Raw genomic sequence first — 16,818 nt, 5'->3', positions numbered from 1 at the left:
TGCTTTGATTTTAGCTTGCTGTGCTACAGAAGGTGACTCTAGGAGAAATGGATAGTGGCAAGTCTGATTTCTTCTGGAGTATTGGGCTATAACAATGCACATCCATTGCTATTCATGTAGGAGCTAGTTCAAGGGAGTACCAGGGTAATTGGGGGTTATTGAGCTCCACTTGTGACAGTTTTAGTCTTGTGCCTGTATTGTTCTGAGGCTACAATATAATTAGAACTGAACCGAATAAACAAATGCACCCCTTTAGCACTTATATCTCAGATTAGCACTACAGTCCAAGGTGAATGGTGAAGGTTAGAAACTCAGAAATATGCAAAGCACATATTAACATGTAATATATCAATGTCCAGCAAATGTTTTTACATTTAAAAAGGAAATAATATTTTAATTCGCACACAACTAAATACTAGCCATAACATTACACATAATAATAATTAGGCCTCTCTAGCCCTTCCTCAACCTAGAGCAGAGAATGACTGTCTTTCGGTATTAAACAATGTAAAGCCCCTTCCTGCCAGTTTTTGTCATGGAGTTTACAATGTAAAACCACTTCCTCTTGCATATGTTAGGGAATTTGCAATGTAAACTCCCTCCCTATCACATTTACCATTGATTTAAACGATGAGCTCCATCAAACCCCATCCAATTAGATTTGATATAGGGTCTGCATTAACAAAGGACACTATCAGTTATAAGCAATGGAAATACTTCACAGGCAATCTAACACAACATAAGCTAAATCACACGCTTGTAAAGCAGATACACAACGGGGGAGCCAAAGCTCGTCTATATACTGTTTTCCCACTGCATATCATATCTTGAACTCTGTTAGAGAGCTAAAGCTGCCTTTAGCCTGGCCCAAAAAAGAAACTCAAATTGTTATTTTAAGTGGATTTGGTAAGAGGACCGGTATGACATTATATATGGAGAAGTAAAAGTAAAGTGCGGATCAAAAGACGGAATTGTGAAATTAATAGAATAAGATTCAACAAATTTGAAACCCACAGAAATTGAAACCCTGTTTCATTTAAACCTCACAATAAATAACCACTTCATTATAGACTGTTGACCAATTGCTTTTAGTTTGGAATTTTGGAGGGGTATGGTACCTAGTCAATGCGTTTCTTATTATTTCTTGCTGTTTCTGCACCTGATTTCTAACTCTTCTCTCAGCCTAGTTGCTGATGTCCCTTTATGTGTTTCGCTGTACTACCACTGCTTTGCCTTTTGTTCTCACCACTTAATATTTTCTCATTTTAGTTTGTCCGTCAGTATTCCAGATCCAATATTCCATTCAAAATTAACCCACACAGACATCTTTCTCACGTACACTGTTTTTTTTAAACAACTCTATTTACACAAAGTTTTAACAACATGAATGTTGACCAGTTGCCAACATCTGCTCCTGTATATACACAAAATAAAATGACACAATACAAAACATAGGCTTGAGTTATCTGCTGGAACATATTCTACTTTTGCTATTAACAGCCTTTGCATTTGAAACACTCCTGCATGTAGTGTTCAATAACCCCAATGGGAGAATTGTATGACGTTACAATGCATACATTTACAACGCATGCCTTTACAACACAGTTTTTACATTGCAACATCCTTTACAACGCACTCCATTAAATTGCATGACACTACATCGCATTTTTAGAAACTACCTTTACAACGCATTCCATTACATTGCATTATACCTTTACAACGCATACCATTACATTGCATTTAAGGTAAGTATTGGATAGTATAGGGGTAAAAATTACTATTCTAACTCCAGGGGGTGCAACAGTAGGGTTAGTGTTGGATAGTGTGGGGGTAAAAATTACTATTCTAACTCCAGGGGGTGCAACAGTAGGGTAAGTGTTGGATAGTGTAGGGGTAAAAAATACTATTCTAACTCCAGGGGGTGCAACATTAGTGTAAGTTTTGGATAGTGTAGGGGTACTATGCGTTGTAATGGTATTCGTTGTAATGCCTGCGTTGTAGTGACATGCGATGTAGTGTCATGCGTTGTAATGCCTGCTTTGTAGTGACATGCGTTGTAAAGGATGTTGCGATGTAATGACTGCATTGTAAGTGTAGTGAGATGTAATGGTTGCGTTGTAAAGGATGTTTCCCAATGGGAGCATAGCTACATATCCAACACAACTATGTAACCTGATGCTTTTTCTTCAACAGATCTATTTGGATTTCAATCTATCTTGTAGCTCCCGCAATTTAGTTTGCTAGCTGGGCAGTTAATACATATACTGTCCCCTGACATGAATCCCTGTCGGTTTAATATTCTGTTCCCTCTTCATGCACCCTAATGTGTAGTGCAATATATAAAAGAGAAGAAAAACACCCAAAATGTGTGAAAAGATATAGAGTGCCTCAAGGAAGTAACACCATGGGAGCGGATGATTTCAAATAGAGCTCGTTCACATATCCGGCTCACAGAAAGCAGCATATGGATTGTATCGCCTGAGTGACAAAGAAGGGGGTCACCGGTATGCTACAGTCGGGCATTTGAATGGTTACATGTATATGACATGCATGCAGTGTGGTGAATACTGACCCTCGTCCTGATGAAATTGCCAAAAATCTTTTAAGGCAATGAAACATGTTGGCCCTCTAAGGAGTTAGAAGGCAACACAGTGTCTTTCAAAGTGAGCAACCTCACGGCATGGAATAAAGAGGTAAAGCCAGTGGAGGTATAGCTCGTTTTTAATTCCAAATAATTTGGTCTTAAGTTACAAGATCCACCTTATTTTGGGTCAGTACTTATATGCACTAGGGAGATACTTCTTAGTAGTTGCAGCACCAGCATCTTTACTAGTGGTGCACATTTTCTTTTCACTATAACTGCACATTCTTCTTTCTCTTTTTTCTTGTTTTGATATGGTAGTGCTAATGATGAGAACCTGAGCCAACCAGGGGACTCCCATGGTGTTACTTCCGTGGGGCACTCCATATCTTTTCAAACATTTTTTGGTGTTTTTCTTCTCTTTTATATATTGCACTACACAGTAGGGTGCATGAAGAGGAAACAGAATATTAAAATGAACAGGGATTCATGTCAGGGGACAGTATATGTATTAACTTCCCAGATAGCAAACTAAATTGTGGGAGCTATAAGATACATTGAAATCCAAATAGATCTGTTCAAGAAAAAGCGTCAGGTCACATGGTTGTGTTAAATCAGTGAGTGGGGGCTTGACCCTACTGCTCCTTATTGAAGCTACCATACAACATATGCCAACATCTTCACCATACGAGTGCATAGAACATATTTGCGCTTGCTCAAAAGCAAGCCTTATATTTATGAGGCCCCAATGGCGCCACCTACCAAGACAAACGATTCTTAGTGTGATAAGGAGAAGCAGACCGGACAGTCGTAGCCAATAACACTGGGGCTCGGCAGCTGTTCAGTATTGAATCTTGTTGTTTGATCAATGTCAAGAGCAGGCTATATATTTTTTCAAACTGTTACATCTGGTCATGTACCAGTGCAGTGAGTCTTTCCATGGCATAGAGATTCCACACCTTGTTTCACAGACACCCTTGATGTTCCCTGAGATTGGGGAAACCCTTCATAGGGCTACCCTCCCTATAGACTTGAGAGGCAACCTGTTGCATACCTTTGCATTGGCCCTGCCTTGTGGCATCATTGTAATATTTTAGGGTATAGGAGAAGCACTCAGTGGCAGCGTTTCCTGTCTTCCTCTTCTTCTACATTAAGTCCAGTGGCCAAAGGCCTATGGACCCCCTCATGCCTATATTTTTATTGAATGGAAACATTTGCAAATATTATGTGCACATGTTTACACATACAATGCTAAATAGAGCTTCAAGATTTGCAGACTTTATACTGTTCACAATCACTAAATTGTTGTGGATTCAATATCACTTCCTACAACTGAACAAAATGTAACACTAACCAGTTACCATAAAGATAGTTTGATGGCTTCCTCAGTGTTAACAAATATGAAATTTGTGATAAATTCTTACTGCTAGCATTGTCCTGTGCAATGGGCACTCACAATCTTTCTACCAAAATCTGGTTACTTTGTAACAGGTTCACAGTCCTATTAATTCCAACCCCCAAATACTGGCTGAAAGAAAAACACATTGGCACATAAAAAGAATGTGAGATAGAAACTTTACAAAGATAGTAGAAAGTGTCTCAGAGTGTGGGAAGAAGAATAAAATGGCCAGAAAGGCCAGCTTTCCATCTCATACTACATACCCATTTTCCTGTTCAGTGTGGTACACTACTTGTTTGTCCAGCTGTTTCCAAATATTCAGCCTTACAAAATAGCCCCTGACATTGTTTCTTCTTCCACTATGTTTGATAATTTCATGACTTGTAAAAAGTGTAGGGTTCAATGTCTTAAGCCCTGTTGGTTAGCTAGTACCTGCAAATTGGACTGGTGTTGCTAACAAGGGTTTATTTTGTGATGCAACTGATTTACTAATAAATCGCATCACAATATGAATGTTCACAGCAGGGCCCAGAATCTCCTATCTCATAAACATTAATTTTGCAACAAATTAAAAATGGCCTTGAATGCAAGGACAGGGGCATGCGAGGAACAGTAGACCTCCATTTATTTTTTAGTTTTTCTTATACCCTCCCACATCCCTTAAAAGGTCAAAAAATAATAAATCATATTTTTAGTCACGACTAGGAGAGGATTCCCCCCTCCCCTCTCCCCGCTTCTAATAGCAGTTGGGAACGAGTCACAAAAGCCTTGTTCATTCGTCAGAAGACTTTTCAACTTGTAAAATGTCTTTTGTACATTCCACAACAGTACTTTGCAGTCCCAAGCCTTATCATTTTGAGACTGTTACACTTTTGATTGTTAAAATACTTTGTACGCCTTCCCATTAGTTTTACATGCCAAATCAAAGACTGATTTGATGATCACTTGATGATGTAACAGGTAATATCCATGGCCTTACAAGAACCTATTTATGTGTAGTATTTTGGTTTTCCTTGTTTAATTATTTTGGGGACTTTTTTAGAATTCTTTTTTTTATTATACTTTCAAATTATTTGTCTCCTGCAATGCTGAGGAAGAGCAGCTCAAATTCCTTTTTAAGTCCCAATACCTTCTACTTCTCAAGGGCTGTGGAGTTACGGGTGTTTCTCAATGGTCTAATTAAGTGTTGTATCCAAGGCAGGGGCACTTATGCCTTATTCAAGTGGTCAAAAGAGTTCTACTTTTTAGCTGCTTTGCCAGCAACCTAAATAAGATGCTGTGAAATTTTAAGACACCTTACATTGGATGATTGGTCATCTGCAATTATGATGATGCAAACATTCCCGACTTTGAAACCATGAACATGATTTTTGTGTAAGTTTCATTTTCCCGTTCCTCTAAATAAACAGATAGTCCATTGCAAATGTTTGCCTTAAAGGCAATACCTCTTTTGTGAGGTGTGATATTTTTTGTGAAATGCAAAAAGCTGAAGCCTAAACAATGTATATTAAAAGTATATGTGATCTCTGTTTGAGATATCTTGGTTTATGTGATGTAGTCGTCAAAACTATCCCTGATCTTTACTATACTATATCGTACTATATCGAATTATTGGGTGCATAGCTACCCAAAGACTTCCCAGCACTGAGTGAGTCATAGTATGCACTTGCGGGCTAAACCTAGAATAGAGGCTAGTGTGGGTGTAGCCAGGTTTTAAGCATTTTCCTAAAACAGACCTCAGTCGTTTCATTTCTCAAGCCAACCAGCATTGAGTTCCAGAATTTCTGGGCAAGATGCAAGAAGGATCTGCCACCCTATCTAGTCCGTTGGATTAGTTTGTCCTTTAGTAGTTGAGCATTAGACGATCTTAAGGTCCTCGAGGGAATGTGTGGTTGAGGAGGTATCGAATCAGTGAGGGTCCTTTCCAGTTTAATCCTATGTGAGCCAGGTAGAGCGCCTTGAAATTGATACTCTTTATCTTTAGCCAATGCAAAGAGGCCAGTGCACATTTTGCTGAGGAGTATCTGGGCAATTTCAAGATCAAACTGGCTGCCACAATTTGGATAAGATGGAATCTTTTATTGTATTTGGGAGAGCCAATATACAGGGAGTTCCCGTGCTCTAGATCAGAAAGGATCAAAGCGGGGGGCGTGGCCGAGCGCGGAGCGAGATGGCCGCCTAGTCCGCGAGCTCCGCTCGCCACGGCATTTATCCTTTGAATATCCTGCTCTTCCCCGGGACGCACAGGCTCGGGCAGTGCTCACACGGCGTCGGAAGGTGCGAGGATCAGCGGGCGGCAACTCCGGCGCTTGGCCGTGACCGGCGACCCTTCCATTCACCCTTTTTCGCTGGACGCCGTGGCGGCGTCCGACTGCTGGCCGAGGGACCGGATGTTGGTGCCGGCCGCGGATGCCACTTGAGGTCGCGGCTCTGCGGGCCAAGAAGCCCATATCTCTGAGCTGCGGGAGAGACACTGCGCCATCCCGGACGGATGTGGGGATTTGGCGCCGCCACAGACACGGACGCTCACGCTGGAGATCTGATCCACCGCTTAGTAAGACCGTTCCTTTGTTCTCTGTGCTGCGTGTGGATCTACTGGACGGGCTGATATCGCCATTTTGGAACGGGAGCAACGTTGCTGGCGCTGGCTGACTTGGGGCAGATCGGTGCATCGTTTTCAGACCTCGGAGGTATGGGGTCGGCGCTTTTGCGCAAAGTTGGTGGGTCTGCCCCTGCTATTTAGACTCTGTGCCACATAACGCTAATGCTGCCCGCGCTTCTTATGGGGCATCCTGTGACTGAGTGAACTGTGTATTGGCAAAGTGTAATGGCGGATCGATCGTAGCAGCTGGAGGTGGCGCCAGCCCCCGCTCTGGTGAATTTCATACTAACTTTCTGGCCGGGCGGTTCGGTGGGGGCCACTGACCCTGGCCGAGGTAGAAGATATCCTGAGAGCGAGTGAGTTTATATTGGCCACGTACCATGAAACCTACGGCTCGCGACCTCACTGCTGCTATGAGCTCCCTGCGCTTTACCTGGTTGGATGGGGCCGGGGACCTTGCACGGCGCTTAGACGCTATTATCACCCAGCCGTTGGAAGAAGGCTCCGGCGATCCCGTGAGAAGTAGTGTCGTGGGCGGTTCTTTGCCGCCATTAGATGTGCCTGCTACGTGTCCACTGGTGGTGCCATGGAGGGCCCTGGATGATGTTGGTCACAGATCCCACCTAACCGGCCGCGTGAATGTGACATCGGGGCCTAGTGCTGCAAAAAGTGCGGATTCCCTTCATGGGCCTGTTTCACCACCCGGCCATCTTGTGTTGCTGCTACCGGGTCGCAACCTGAGGGACTTGCCCGGAGCCCTGTTCCTGTGCCTACATGTCTTAAGGAGATCACCTTTCAGTCCCTTGCTTCTGGGACTGCTCACGGAATTGCTCTTGGTCTACCCGCCTGGCCGCCTTGTTCGTCCGGGGCGGTGCCCCATTGCAAACTTTCAGTGGCTACGTATCGACGGAAGGGTCAAGTTGGGACAGGGGTGAACTCTTCCTTTATGCATCGCAGGACTGATCCCCGGTCACTCATTATGATGTGGACGCTTTGCTGAACTATACTACGACGCCGCCATTGCTTGTCGACCCGCTGGTCTGTTAGTGATCGAGCCTGAGCTGTTTTGTGCGGATGGGGTGGGGCGGGAGTCTGCTTGTGTTGACTTTCCCCCGTCTTTTCCCTTATGTGGGTACTCTTGGGGCGACAGGCACGTTAGTAGGGGGGGGGGCCGTAGCCTCTTCGACGTGCAGGGTGGGGGGGTTGGGGCTTGATTTTCGTTTTCTCTTTTTTGTTTCTATGGCCTTTTCTTCTTGTTTTTCTCTTGTTTCCTTTCTTCTTTCTATGTATCTCGGGTCAGATGGGGGTTGGGTTTAGTCCTTTCCGGGACGGATTTTCGCGCTTTGCGTCTGTGTCACTATCGCAAGGTTATTGATTCACGACCATGACATCGATTTTAATGCATAGTTACTGAATGATTACACATCCTGCTTTTCCTTCCCTCTTATATTACTGTTCGGGGGCGCATTTTCTGCTGCGAATTTTCCCAAGTAACAAGTGCCTTTTTGCATGTCGTAGGATCCTCTTATCGTTGTCATAGAATGATCCCTCTTATATCCTACTATACCATATACAAGCTAGATTGTGACTCCTGATGTGATAAATTGATTGGGCGGGCGCTAACTGGGGTGATAAGTACTTTTTTGCTTGTTTATCCTTATTGTGCTGATTTACGCCAGTATCTCGATAATGATGTTTGACTCGTGTATATCCTTTTACTTGGTCCGCCCTTTCTGCTACCCGATCTGACTTTAGGACGATTCGTCAAAATTACAAAATGAAACCCTCTCTATCCTTTGCCTGTGGCTCCTTGCCAGTCTATCGTAGTTTTGTTATTTTTGTCCTCTATTTGCAACGCAAGGTACCTTGGAAGGCTATTTATTGTCATAGCGGCCGGCCCGCAGTGGTTGTAGGCAGACGCTGTGTACCATGTCTCTGATAAATAAAGGTTTTCAAAAAAAAAAAAAAAAAAAAAAAAAAAAAGAAAGGATCAAAGCTTGGACCACTATTGTCCTAGTTAGTGGTTAGGAGATCAAGAATTTTCCGTAGGGTTTGTATTATACAAGAGCAGGATGCAGTACGTTTTTTTGCCTAAGTTTCCATAGATAAGGAGCTGTCCAACTATACTCCTTGACTCTTTATGAGGGAGGCGAGGATAGGAGGTGGTTCTAGACTCTCGGGCCATCCAGCATGCATTAGGTGATTAAGCATATTTCCTAAAATCATCACCTCTGCGTTGTCTCCATTTAACTTAAGTGAGTGCTTTGCCATCCACCATGCAACTTTGCCTAGGCATGGAGTGAGTTGTTGCTGATATAAGCCTGTCTCTGAGGAGAGGGAGACGACATGTTGAGTGTTGTCCACATAGGAGACAATTGACACTATAGTTCTTTGCCAATGTCTGCTAAGGGGCTTAGGTAGATGTTAAAACGTGTAGGGCTTAAGGAAGAGCGCTGCAGAACCCTACACTTTAAAGGAGAAATGTCTCAATATCAGGAATGTTCACACACTTGGAAGGAACTATCTCTCATGAAGGATGAGAGGCAATTAAAGGCAGCGTTTTTGTATTCCTAGGTCTCTCATCCTATCTACCAGAGTCTTTGGATTGACCTTGTCAAACCCTGTGCAAAGTTCCATTAGGAAAATACCCGCATAGCCTCCTTTGTCAAGCAGCAATTTCAGCTCCTCTGTTATAGCTACTAGCATGGTTTCCGTGCTATGTTGCGGTTGGAAGCTGGTCTGAGTTGGGTCAATGAGCGAAGTTTCCTTCATACACTGGGAGAGGTTCTGGTTAATATGTGTTTTTCTAAACTCTTCCCAATGTCTGCAAGAAAAGAAATGGGTCTGTATTTCACAAGACAAAGGGGTCAATGGCTTGACCACTATGTGTTTCTATCCTTTGGGGACTCCTCCAGTAGAGAAGGATACATTATAAAAGCTCCAGCATTGTAGCAAGCGCTCCTTGTACCAAAATATAAGGTGAAGCTGGATCCAAAGGGGAGCCAGATTTCACTTTGTCAGGTAAAGTAGGGAGAGCTCCCATAGTGAGAGACAGGATGTTTGAGAGTCATGTGTTCCTCTTCTGTGGGGTAAGGGTGTCTAATGGTGTAGGCAGTGTTTTTCTTGTCTTTTGCAAATTATTATAGATCACTGCAACTTTATCTTGGTTAAAGACGAAAGTTCATTGGAGCGTGCAGTCGTAGGGGTAGGCATCATACTTTCCGCTTCCGGGGTGGAAAGTAATTTAATGATGTGAAAAAAGCTTGCTTGGGACATTTGCTGCTTTCATTATAACTGATTGATAAAAAGCTGCCTGTGCTTTTTTGATTTTCTGATAATAGTGTGCAGTGGATGTTCAGTAGGAGAGTTTTACAATTAAATTATAGTTTCTTCTCTATTCCCTTTCTAGGGTTTTACTTTTTTTTTAAGGAACTTAGGTGGGTCTTGAACCAAGGTGCGGAATTCTCTATCTGTCCCTTCTTTATTGTGGTGATAGGAACAACCTCGTCTAGTGATTCTTTGATCCACACTTTTACTGAGGAGTTTTTAGCTGCTGGTGGATCCTAGTATTGGGTTTAGTAGAGACTAACAAGTTCATCCACAATTCTTCATTCACTTTTGACAACTTATGGCCTGAACTGGTAGTATTTGCCTTATTCTGAAGAGGAGGAGCACCCTCCAAAGTGAACAAGATTAGTGCATGATCTGTTCATGTCATCGTATGCAGTTTTTTGGTTTTTAAATTGGGTCATTACTAAGCACTGGGTCCGGGAGATGCCCTTTATCATGGGTGCCGCTTTCCACTTTGAGTGAGCTCAAAACTGCCTAGGTTTTGAAGGATCTTAGATGTTGTAAGATTGTTGATCGCTTCAAAGTGAATATTTAGGACCCAGAGGAGAGTAAAAAAAATGTCTTCATATTAATAATTTTTTCTTCATGGTAATAATTTCAATTTGGGAGTTAATTTAGAACTGGATATTGTCTCATTATATGCTCCTTTTTCATGTCATTCTGCATCTTCCACAGGTAACCCATAATCCAGAAAATGTTTTTGACCTTCAGTCAATGGAAATGACTGATCTATCTCCAGAGGATTATGAATCACTGTTGAGAAACACAGCTTTTAACCTAAAGCGACTTGTGGATGAGAGAGATGAATATTCTGAGGTATGTTATTTAATAATCACTTTCTTTTTATGAAGCTGATTAGCTTTTAATAATTCTAGTAGTATCTTCATTTTGGAATTGGAACCTCTCCTTTCTTTGCAAGCTATGTTCATTGTATCTTAAGTGTGAATTATTAAACTTTAGATTTTCTTTCAATCATACATTTCTGTTGAAGAGGTAAATAAATAGCTGACTGTCTTTCTATTTTGCTGACTGCCTTTCTATTTTGCTGTTGTATAATCTTGCATTAGTTGCAGTTGCATTAATTGCATTCATTGCAGCAGACCTTTTAAGTGCTGGAATCGAGCACCATATTGTCTCTGTCTCTTGAGTCAGAGCCAACCCGCAAGTTTTATGTAGTGTAACAATATAAAGCGCGAGCAAGCCAAACTTTAAAATTAGTGAACAGGATGTAGGTAGAAGGGCATGGCTGGCCCGCAGGGTAGACTCTATGGCCAATCTCCACTTTGCAGTGCCCGGGCACATTAGATGCAGGGTCCGGCTGCAGGATAATGGCATGTACAGTGGAGAACTGGCAGCCACATTTTGTGGGACGCAGAGCCTGGTGAGGGCTGTGCACAGCGAGGGTTAAACATTACCTATATGATAACAAAAAATATGAAATTTACTGAAAAAAACAGTTAAAAACCGATGGTTGTGGCCATGCACGGAAAACCACCAAAATGTGTCAGTTATGATTATGAACACACGCAACACTCAACATAACTCCCTGCATATTTTTTCTACCTTTCATAGGAAAGCAGAGTAAGAGTCGATTCAGCTTCTCCATATATAAGAGTGGGCAAAACTCTTGTGTGAAAAAAAAAACCACTATTTCCAAGTCCAACACAATTGCTTTCGAAGGACTTTGAGGGGCTGCGCCATAATGATTATAATTGTTTTAAGGTACCTCTGGCAGTACCCTTGCAAGCAATTTCTCCAGCAGGGAAGCCTTTGTACAGTGCCTGAATGCTGGGTCATTTTGGCCCTTTAGCAGGTATGCAACACACATTCCACCTCACCTGCCTGTGGAACTTGCTTTCATGCACTGTGAGGGACCAGGCAGCGTAACTAACCTAATGCAATTACCATTAGGGTAATTATATTCCTCAGTGCCTAAGAGTGTTTGGCATTATAACAGTATTTGTTGTTCCATGTATTCCTCATCGCATGGAGCAAGAAATATTTGTTCTACGTTTTCCCTCTACCTATTTATTGTGTACACACTCCTCTATTTCTATTTAATGTCCGTCACTCATTTACTGCCTTAACGTATTCTTTCAAATATACTGAGTTCATCGAAAATGCATTTTCAATTACTAACAACACATTTGGATACTTGCACTTTATGTCCCCCGCGTTTTCTGCGTCATTCCCAGACCCAGCTGCCATTTTTTGCTGCCCGCAAACTTGCCTAATCTTCTATCATAGTTTAGTGACAGGACAGTGACAGTTATTCTGTCCTGCTCTTCGCTTTTTGCTGCGAGGTAGCTCTTCACCTGGTAAGATGTGAACCCGCTCCCCTCCCTTAATCTTGTGAGAACTCCAATAACATTGATTGAGTGAATTTGAGTGTATTTTACTTAGATAAAAATGCACCATTAACTTTGTTGGCTAGCAGTACTTTATGATTGACTTTTATAAATAGGTCAGAAATACAAGTGAGTACCTAGTCGTTGGAGTCTTAACTTGGGTGGCTCACTTTTTCTGTTGCTTTATTTTTATTTCTCCTCTATATTTTAGAATAATTACATGTGCACCTCATATTATCATAGGGCCACGTGTACAAACATGAGGAGTGCTGATTTCCAAATTGCTATTCTCTCCGTATCGAAATTAGGAAATCGGTATCTCATGAATATTAATAAGGTAGGTTGCAGTTTGCGACCCATTAGAAATCAGGGCCATCACAGGGATGGTAGCCTGCTGAGGTCAGCAGACCCCCATGTCTGTCATTGCTTTTTAGGTCGGCGAGGCATACTGTTTTCGAGTATGGACTTGAAGCTCCGCCCACTCCCCGCTCTTATTTCTCATTGGCTTGTGTCATTGTTCTTTCTAAATGCTGGCTTCTGATTGATTAATAGGCTTGTTAGTCCCTCCTTAGTACCACCTTGTCTTCATTTGTAACCTCCATGAGGACTGGCCTTTTTACTGCTGTTGTTACACGGTATGTCTTATTTGGTCTGTAAGCACTATTTTCTTTGATGCGTTTCTCCCTACTGCATGCATGAAATGCTTTCCTGCTACATTCAGCGTGACATGCACGCTTTCACTTCCAAGCAGCCCGGGACAATGGCTGCCGCTTCTGAAATAGGTCTCGCTTTTACAATAGTTTGAGCTATTGCATTATAAATGACAAAACCTTTTATTTGTGTGCTAATTATCAAAACAGATAAATAAAAGGCATTGTCATTTACAAAGCCAATAGCTTAAATTCTTGCAAATGCAAGACCTATTGCATTTTAAATGCTCATTAATAAAGCAATCTTTTTTTTCTAAATGCATCTTGTTTTCCTTTAAGGAAAATGGGATGCATTTTAAAAAATAAAAAGTAGATGGTGGCCCGTGGGTCCTCTGCCTGCTCTTAAAAATATTATTATTTGCATTCTCAAAGGGGAAAGGATCCCTTGGAGACCTCTTCCCCTTTGTGACTGGGTCACCCCCAGTTTAAAACTGGTAGTGAAGTATTACTGTTTTGTGACTGGAATTCGGTTGTAAAACAGTAATACATATCATACCAATTTGGTATTCGGAAAGGACGCTCTGAACACACCCCTTTCAAATAGCGATTCGTAAAAGCAGAATGTGATTCGTGGACAAGTTACCAAATTGCGTTTTTCATTTGAAAAAGTATTTTTACGGTTGCAAACGGATGATTCAGCGAATTGGGCTGTTTGTGCCCATAAAAATGCTTTGTACATCTGGCCCATAGATACTGACCTTCATCCTGATGCCTTTTTGTTTTGCAAGTAACTTTATTCTCACTCATCCTCTCTCTGTTACTTAGGTGTGTGTCAATTTTGTCTGCCTACCTCCCTTAAAAATAATAATAATTTGTGATCACCTCTCTTGCTACTGTTTTTGTTTATAGATGTCCATTCTGTTTTCTGACCAGGTGATTACCTTGAAAAACAATTATTAAGGTTGAAATGGTATTGATATCACAACATCCAGTCTGGGTCCTTGTGTATTTATGGACTATGATGAGAATTATGAATTAAATCCTGCTATTTGTGATTAGACCAGTGTCTTTGTTGGTTTTTATATATATAGATACAACCTTATCACTATTGCTTGTTTTGTGTGATCACTGGGGGCATTAAGCACACTTTCAATCTCCGTCTTATTTCATTGATATTTATTATGTATCCGACTCATGATGAAACATAATACTGCTTTCATTAAGGATAGCTAATACTGCTGTTTCATTAACATTTGTAGTCATTCCCTTGCTGCTAAACATATTGAATTTTTGGGCATTGATTTTGTGCCGTAACCAAGTTGTTACTTATATATTGAATGTAATACTAAATGAATTCCTAGTGAACCATTATCCCTATTAATCATAATTATCCTGGTTCCCTATCTAATTCTAATTTAAAACATTTCTAAAGCGCAGCGTGCACCGTGCGGTTTCTTGGCGCTGGTGGGGGGTTCGGCAGCTGAGGGAGGAGACAGGAGAGAAAGGTGGGAAGAATTAAACGGGGAATGCCTGATTGAAAAGGAAAGTTTTTAGGTCCTTACGGAAGGAAAGATAGTGGGTGGCAGAACGGAGATGGTCAGGGAGGGAGTTCCAAAATGTGGGTGCCAGGGTGGAGAAGTTGGTCCCACCCCACTTTTTGCGTGTAAAACGTGGGATCTGAAGGAGGGACTTGGAGGAAGACCGGAGCTCTCTTGCGGGAACATATTCTTTTATTAATGAAGAAATGAAGGCGGGGGCAGTGCCCTGGCGGGCCTGAAAGACCATACAGCCGGTCTTGAAAAGGGAGCGTTCCTTTACGGGAAGCCAGTGGAGCTCCCTGAGAAGGGGAGTGGAATGGTGATAGCGTGGGAGGCCATAGACCAGCCGGGCCGCCTGGTTCTGGATCATCTGGAGTCTCCGCAGGCTGTATGCTGGAATGCCATGATAGAGGGCGTTGGCATAGTCCAGCCACGATATCACCAGGGCGGCCATGATCAGCTTAAGTGCCTGTGGGGAGAAAAAATGGGAGACAGTGCGGATGGTTCGAAGAGTGAGGAAACAAGAGGAGACCACGGAACTGATTTGTGAATGAAGGGTGAGCTGGTTGTTCAGTTTGACACCCAGTGTTTTGACCGTAGTTGAGGGGGAGGGTGCGGGACCAAGAGAGGAGGGCCAGAAGAGGGAGTTCCAGGGGCTGGACGAACCACCGGTGAGAACCAATTCGCATATGAGTTGCTCTTGTACCTTTTTAACAGTAGTAACTGTGGACACTAGCTAATTAATTTGGTGTTCCCTGTCCCTGATGACTACTCAAAATTACAGTAATCTCGGTTCTTGAAACTGCAGGCATCAATTCTTCAAGAACCACATGTCCAAGTAACGGGTTTCTTCACTCATATATGCATGTGTATACTAAAAAGAGATAAGATGCAAGGCTCTAAGTTATGCCAGTTACAATGTTAATTATTTGATACTTACCATCTCTAATACTAAGCATAGTGTGAAATCAGTTGCTTCAAGTAATGAAGAAGGAAGTGATATTGAATGCTAATTGTGGTCAAGCAGGATGGAGGCTGGAGAGAGTAGTGGTTTTGCTGTTCCCCGATAGCCAAGAAGCACACGGTGTAAGTGGAAAGCTGACAGACTCCTTGGAATGTAGCTTGGAGAAGAGAGGAGAGTGAAAACGAGGGGCGAGCGAAGGATGAGCCTGCAGAGTGCACTAGGCATAGGCACTCCAGGGTGTGTAAGTGGCCAACCTACTTTCTGGTGTGGCTTGCACCTGGTTGTTTGTCCAGGCCCGCCATCGGGCTGACCTGGACTCATGTTTGCTGCACTTGCCCCAGTATTGGACTTTTATAGATTCCCATGCTTTGTATCATTCCCCCATCGTTGGAATGGGAGCCTCGGTAATAGAAAAATACCATAGCAGTAGGTACAAAAGTGAAAGACAGGCCTAGGCATCATCTCATTTTGTAGCCTATCCGCCTCTTTTTGTAAAAGAGACCAAAAAATTTGCAACAACCTATCAGAGTAGCCTCACCCCATATAACCCTACTTAGAGAGCCTCAGAGCCTCAGATTTTCTACCGCACGTTGTGCTAAGGGAGTCTCCACTGAGCTCTGCTCAGATTTCTCTTCAGTTTTGGAATTTTCATCTTTTTCAACTATACTATGTTTGATAAGGAGAAGGCATTATTTAGAGCTTGTGCTACCTGTTCAAAGAAGAGGCTGTACATTGAGGACAAGCATAAAGACTGTATTTACTGCTTGTACCCAGATCACAAGGCTACAGATTGTAAGATCTGCAGAACCTTCTCTACGAAGACCTTAAGAGACACGGAAGGCCGCTTGTTAACCTGGTTGCAGAAAATGAAGTCTCATAAGGAGGTTCTATCATCCGACAGTAAGTATTCTTCCTCAGCTGCGTCCTCCAGAAGATCCAAGAAAAGGGATAGATCTTCCCCTTCAACATCATCTGAGCCCCATGTTAAGGCCTTGCAAAAGACCTCTGATAGGTCTGAAAGGCCCAGTCCCAAACAATCTCCTCACCGAGGTGTAAAGGAGAGGCTGGGACAGACTGAGGAGACACAGCCATCAAAGAAGGTACAGAAAACCCTTTCTATTGCTTCTCCACCATCTGAAAAGGAGAAGGTATTCAAGAAACCTTCTACTGTCTCTCAGGAAGGAAAATTGGATAAGGAAACTCGTCCGTCGACAAGGAAAATATGTGGTACGACGACGACAACATCCAAAATACACTTGGGTTCAGTGACAGCTCAGTCGACCGGACCGTCGACGGCAGCTTCGTCGACGGCGGCTGCAGTGATATCTTCTTCGATGTTTAAGGTACCTGTATCCTTCTCATCGACGATGGTGCTTGCATCTTCG

General features: G+C 42.6%; 1 protein-coding gene across 2 annotated transcripts in view; it reads left to right on the top strand.

The window, feature by feature from the left end:
* CCDC88A (coiled-coil and HOOK domain protein 88A) overlaps positions 1–16,818 on the top strand; it is an 865,879-nt gene that overhangs the window by 362,320 nt on the left and 486,741 nt on the right. For both annotated transcript variants that reach the window (XM_086927667.1, XM_086927666.1), the window contains exon 7: positions 10,609–10,749. In XM_086927667.1, coding sequence (XP_086783793.1) covers positions 10,609–10,749 — 141 coding nt within the window. The remainder of the gene's footprint in view (positions 1–10,608; positions 10,750–16,818) is intronic.

Source organism: Lissotriton vulgaris, chromosome 6 (assembly GCF_964263255.1).
Source record: "Lissotriton vulgaris chromosome 6, aLisVul1.2, whole genome shotgun sequence".
In the NCBI taxonomy this organism is placed as follows: Eukaryota; Metazoa; Chordata; class Amphibia; order Caudata; family Salamandridae; genus Lissotriton; species Lissotriton vulgaris.
Note: the sequence above shows the minus strand (reverse complement) of the source record. Positions and strands in the feature narration are given on the sequence as shown.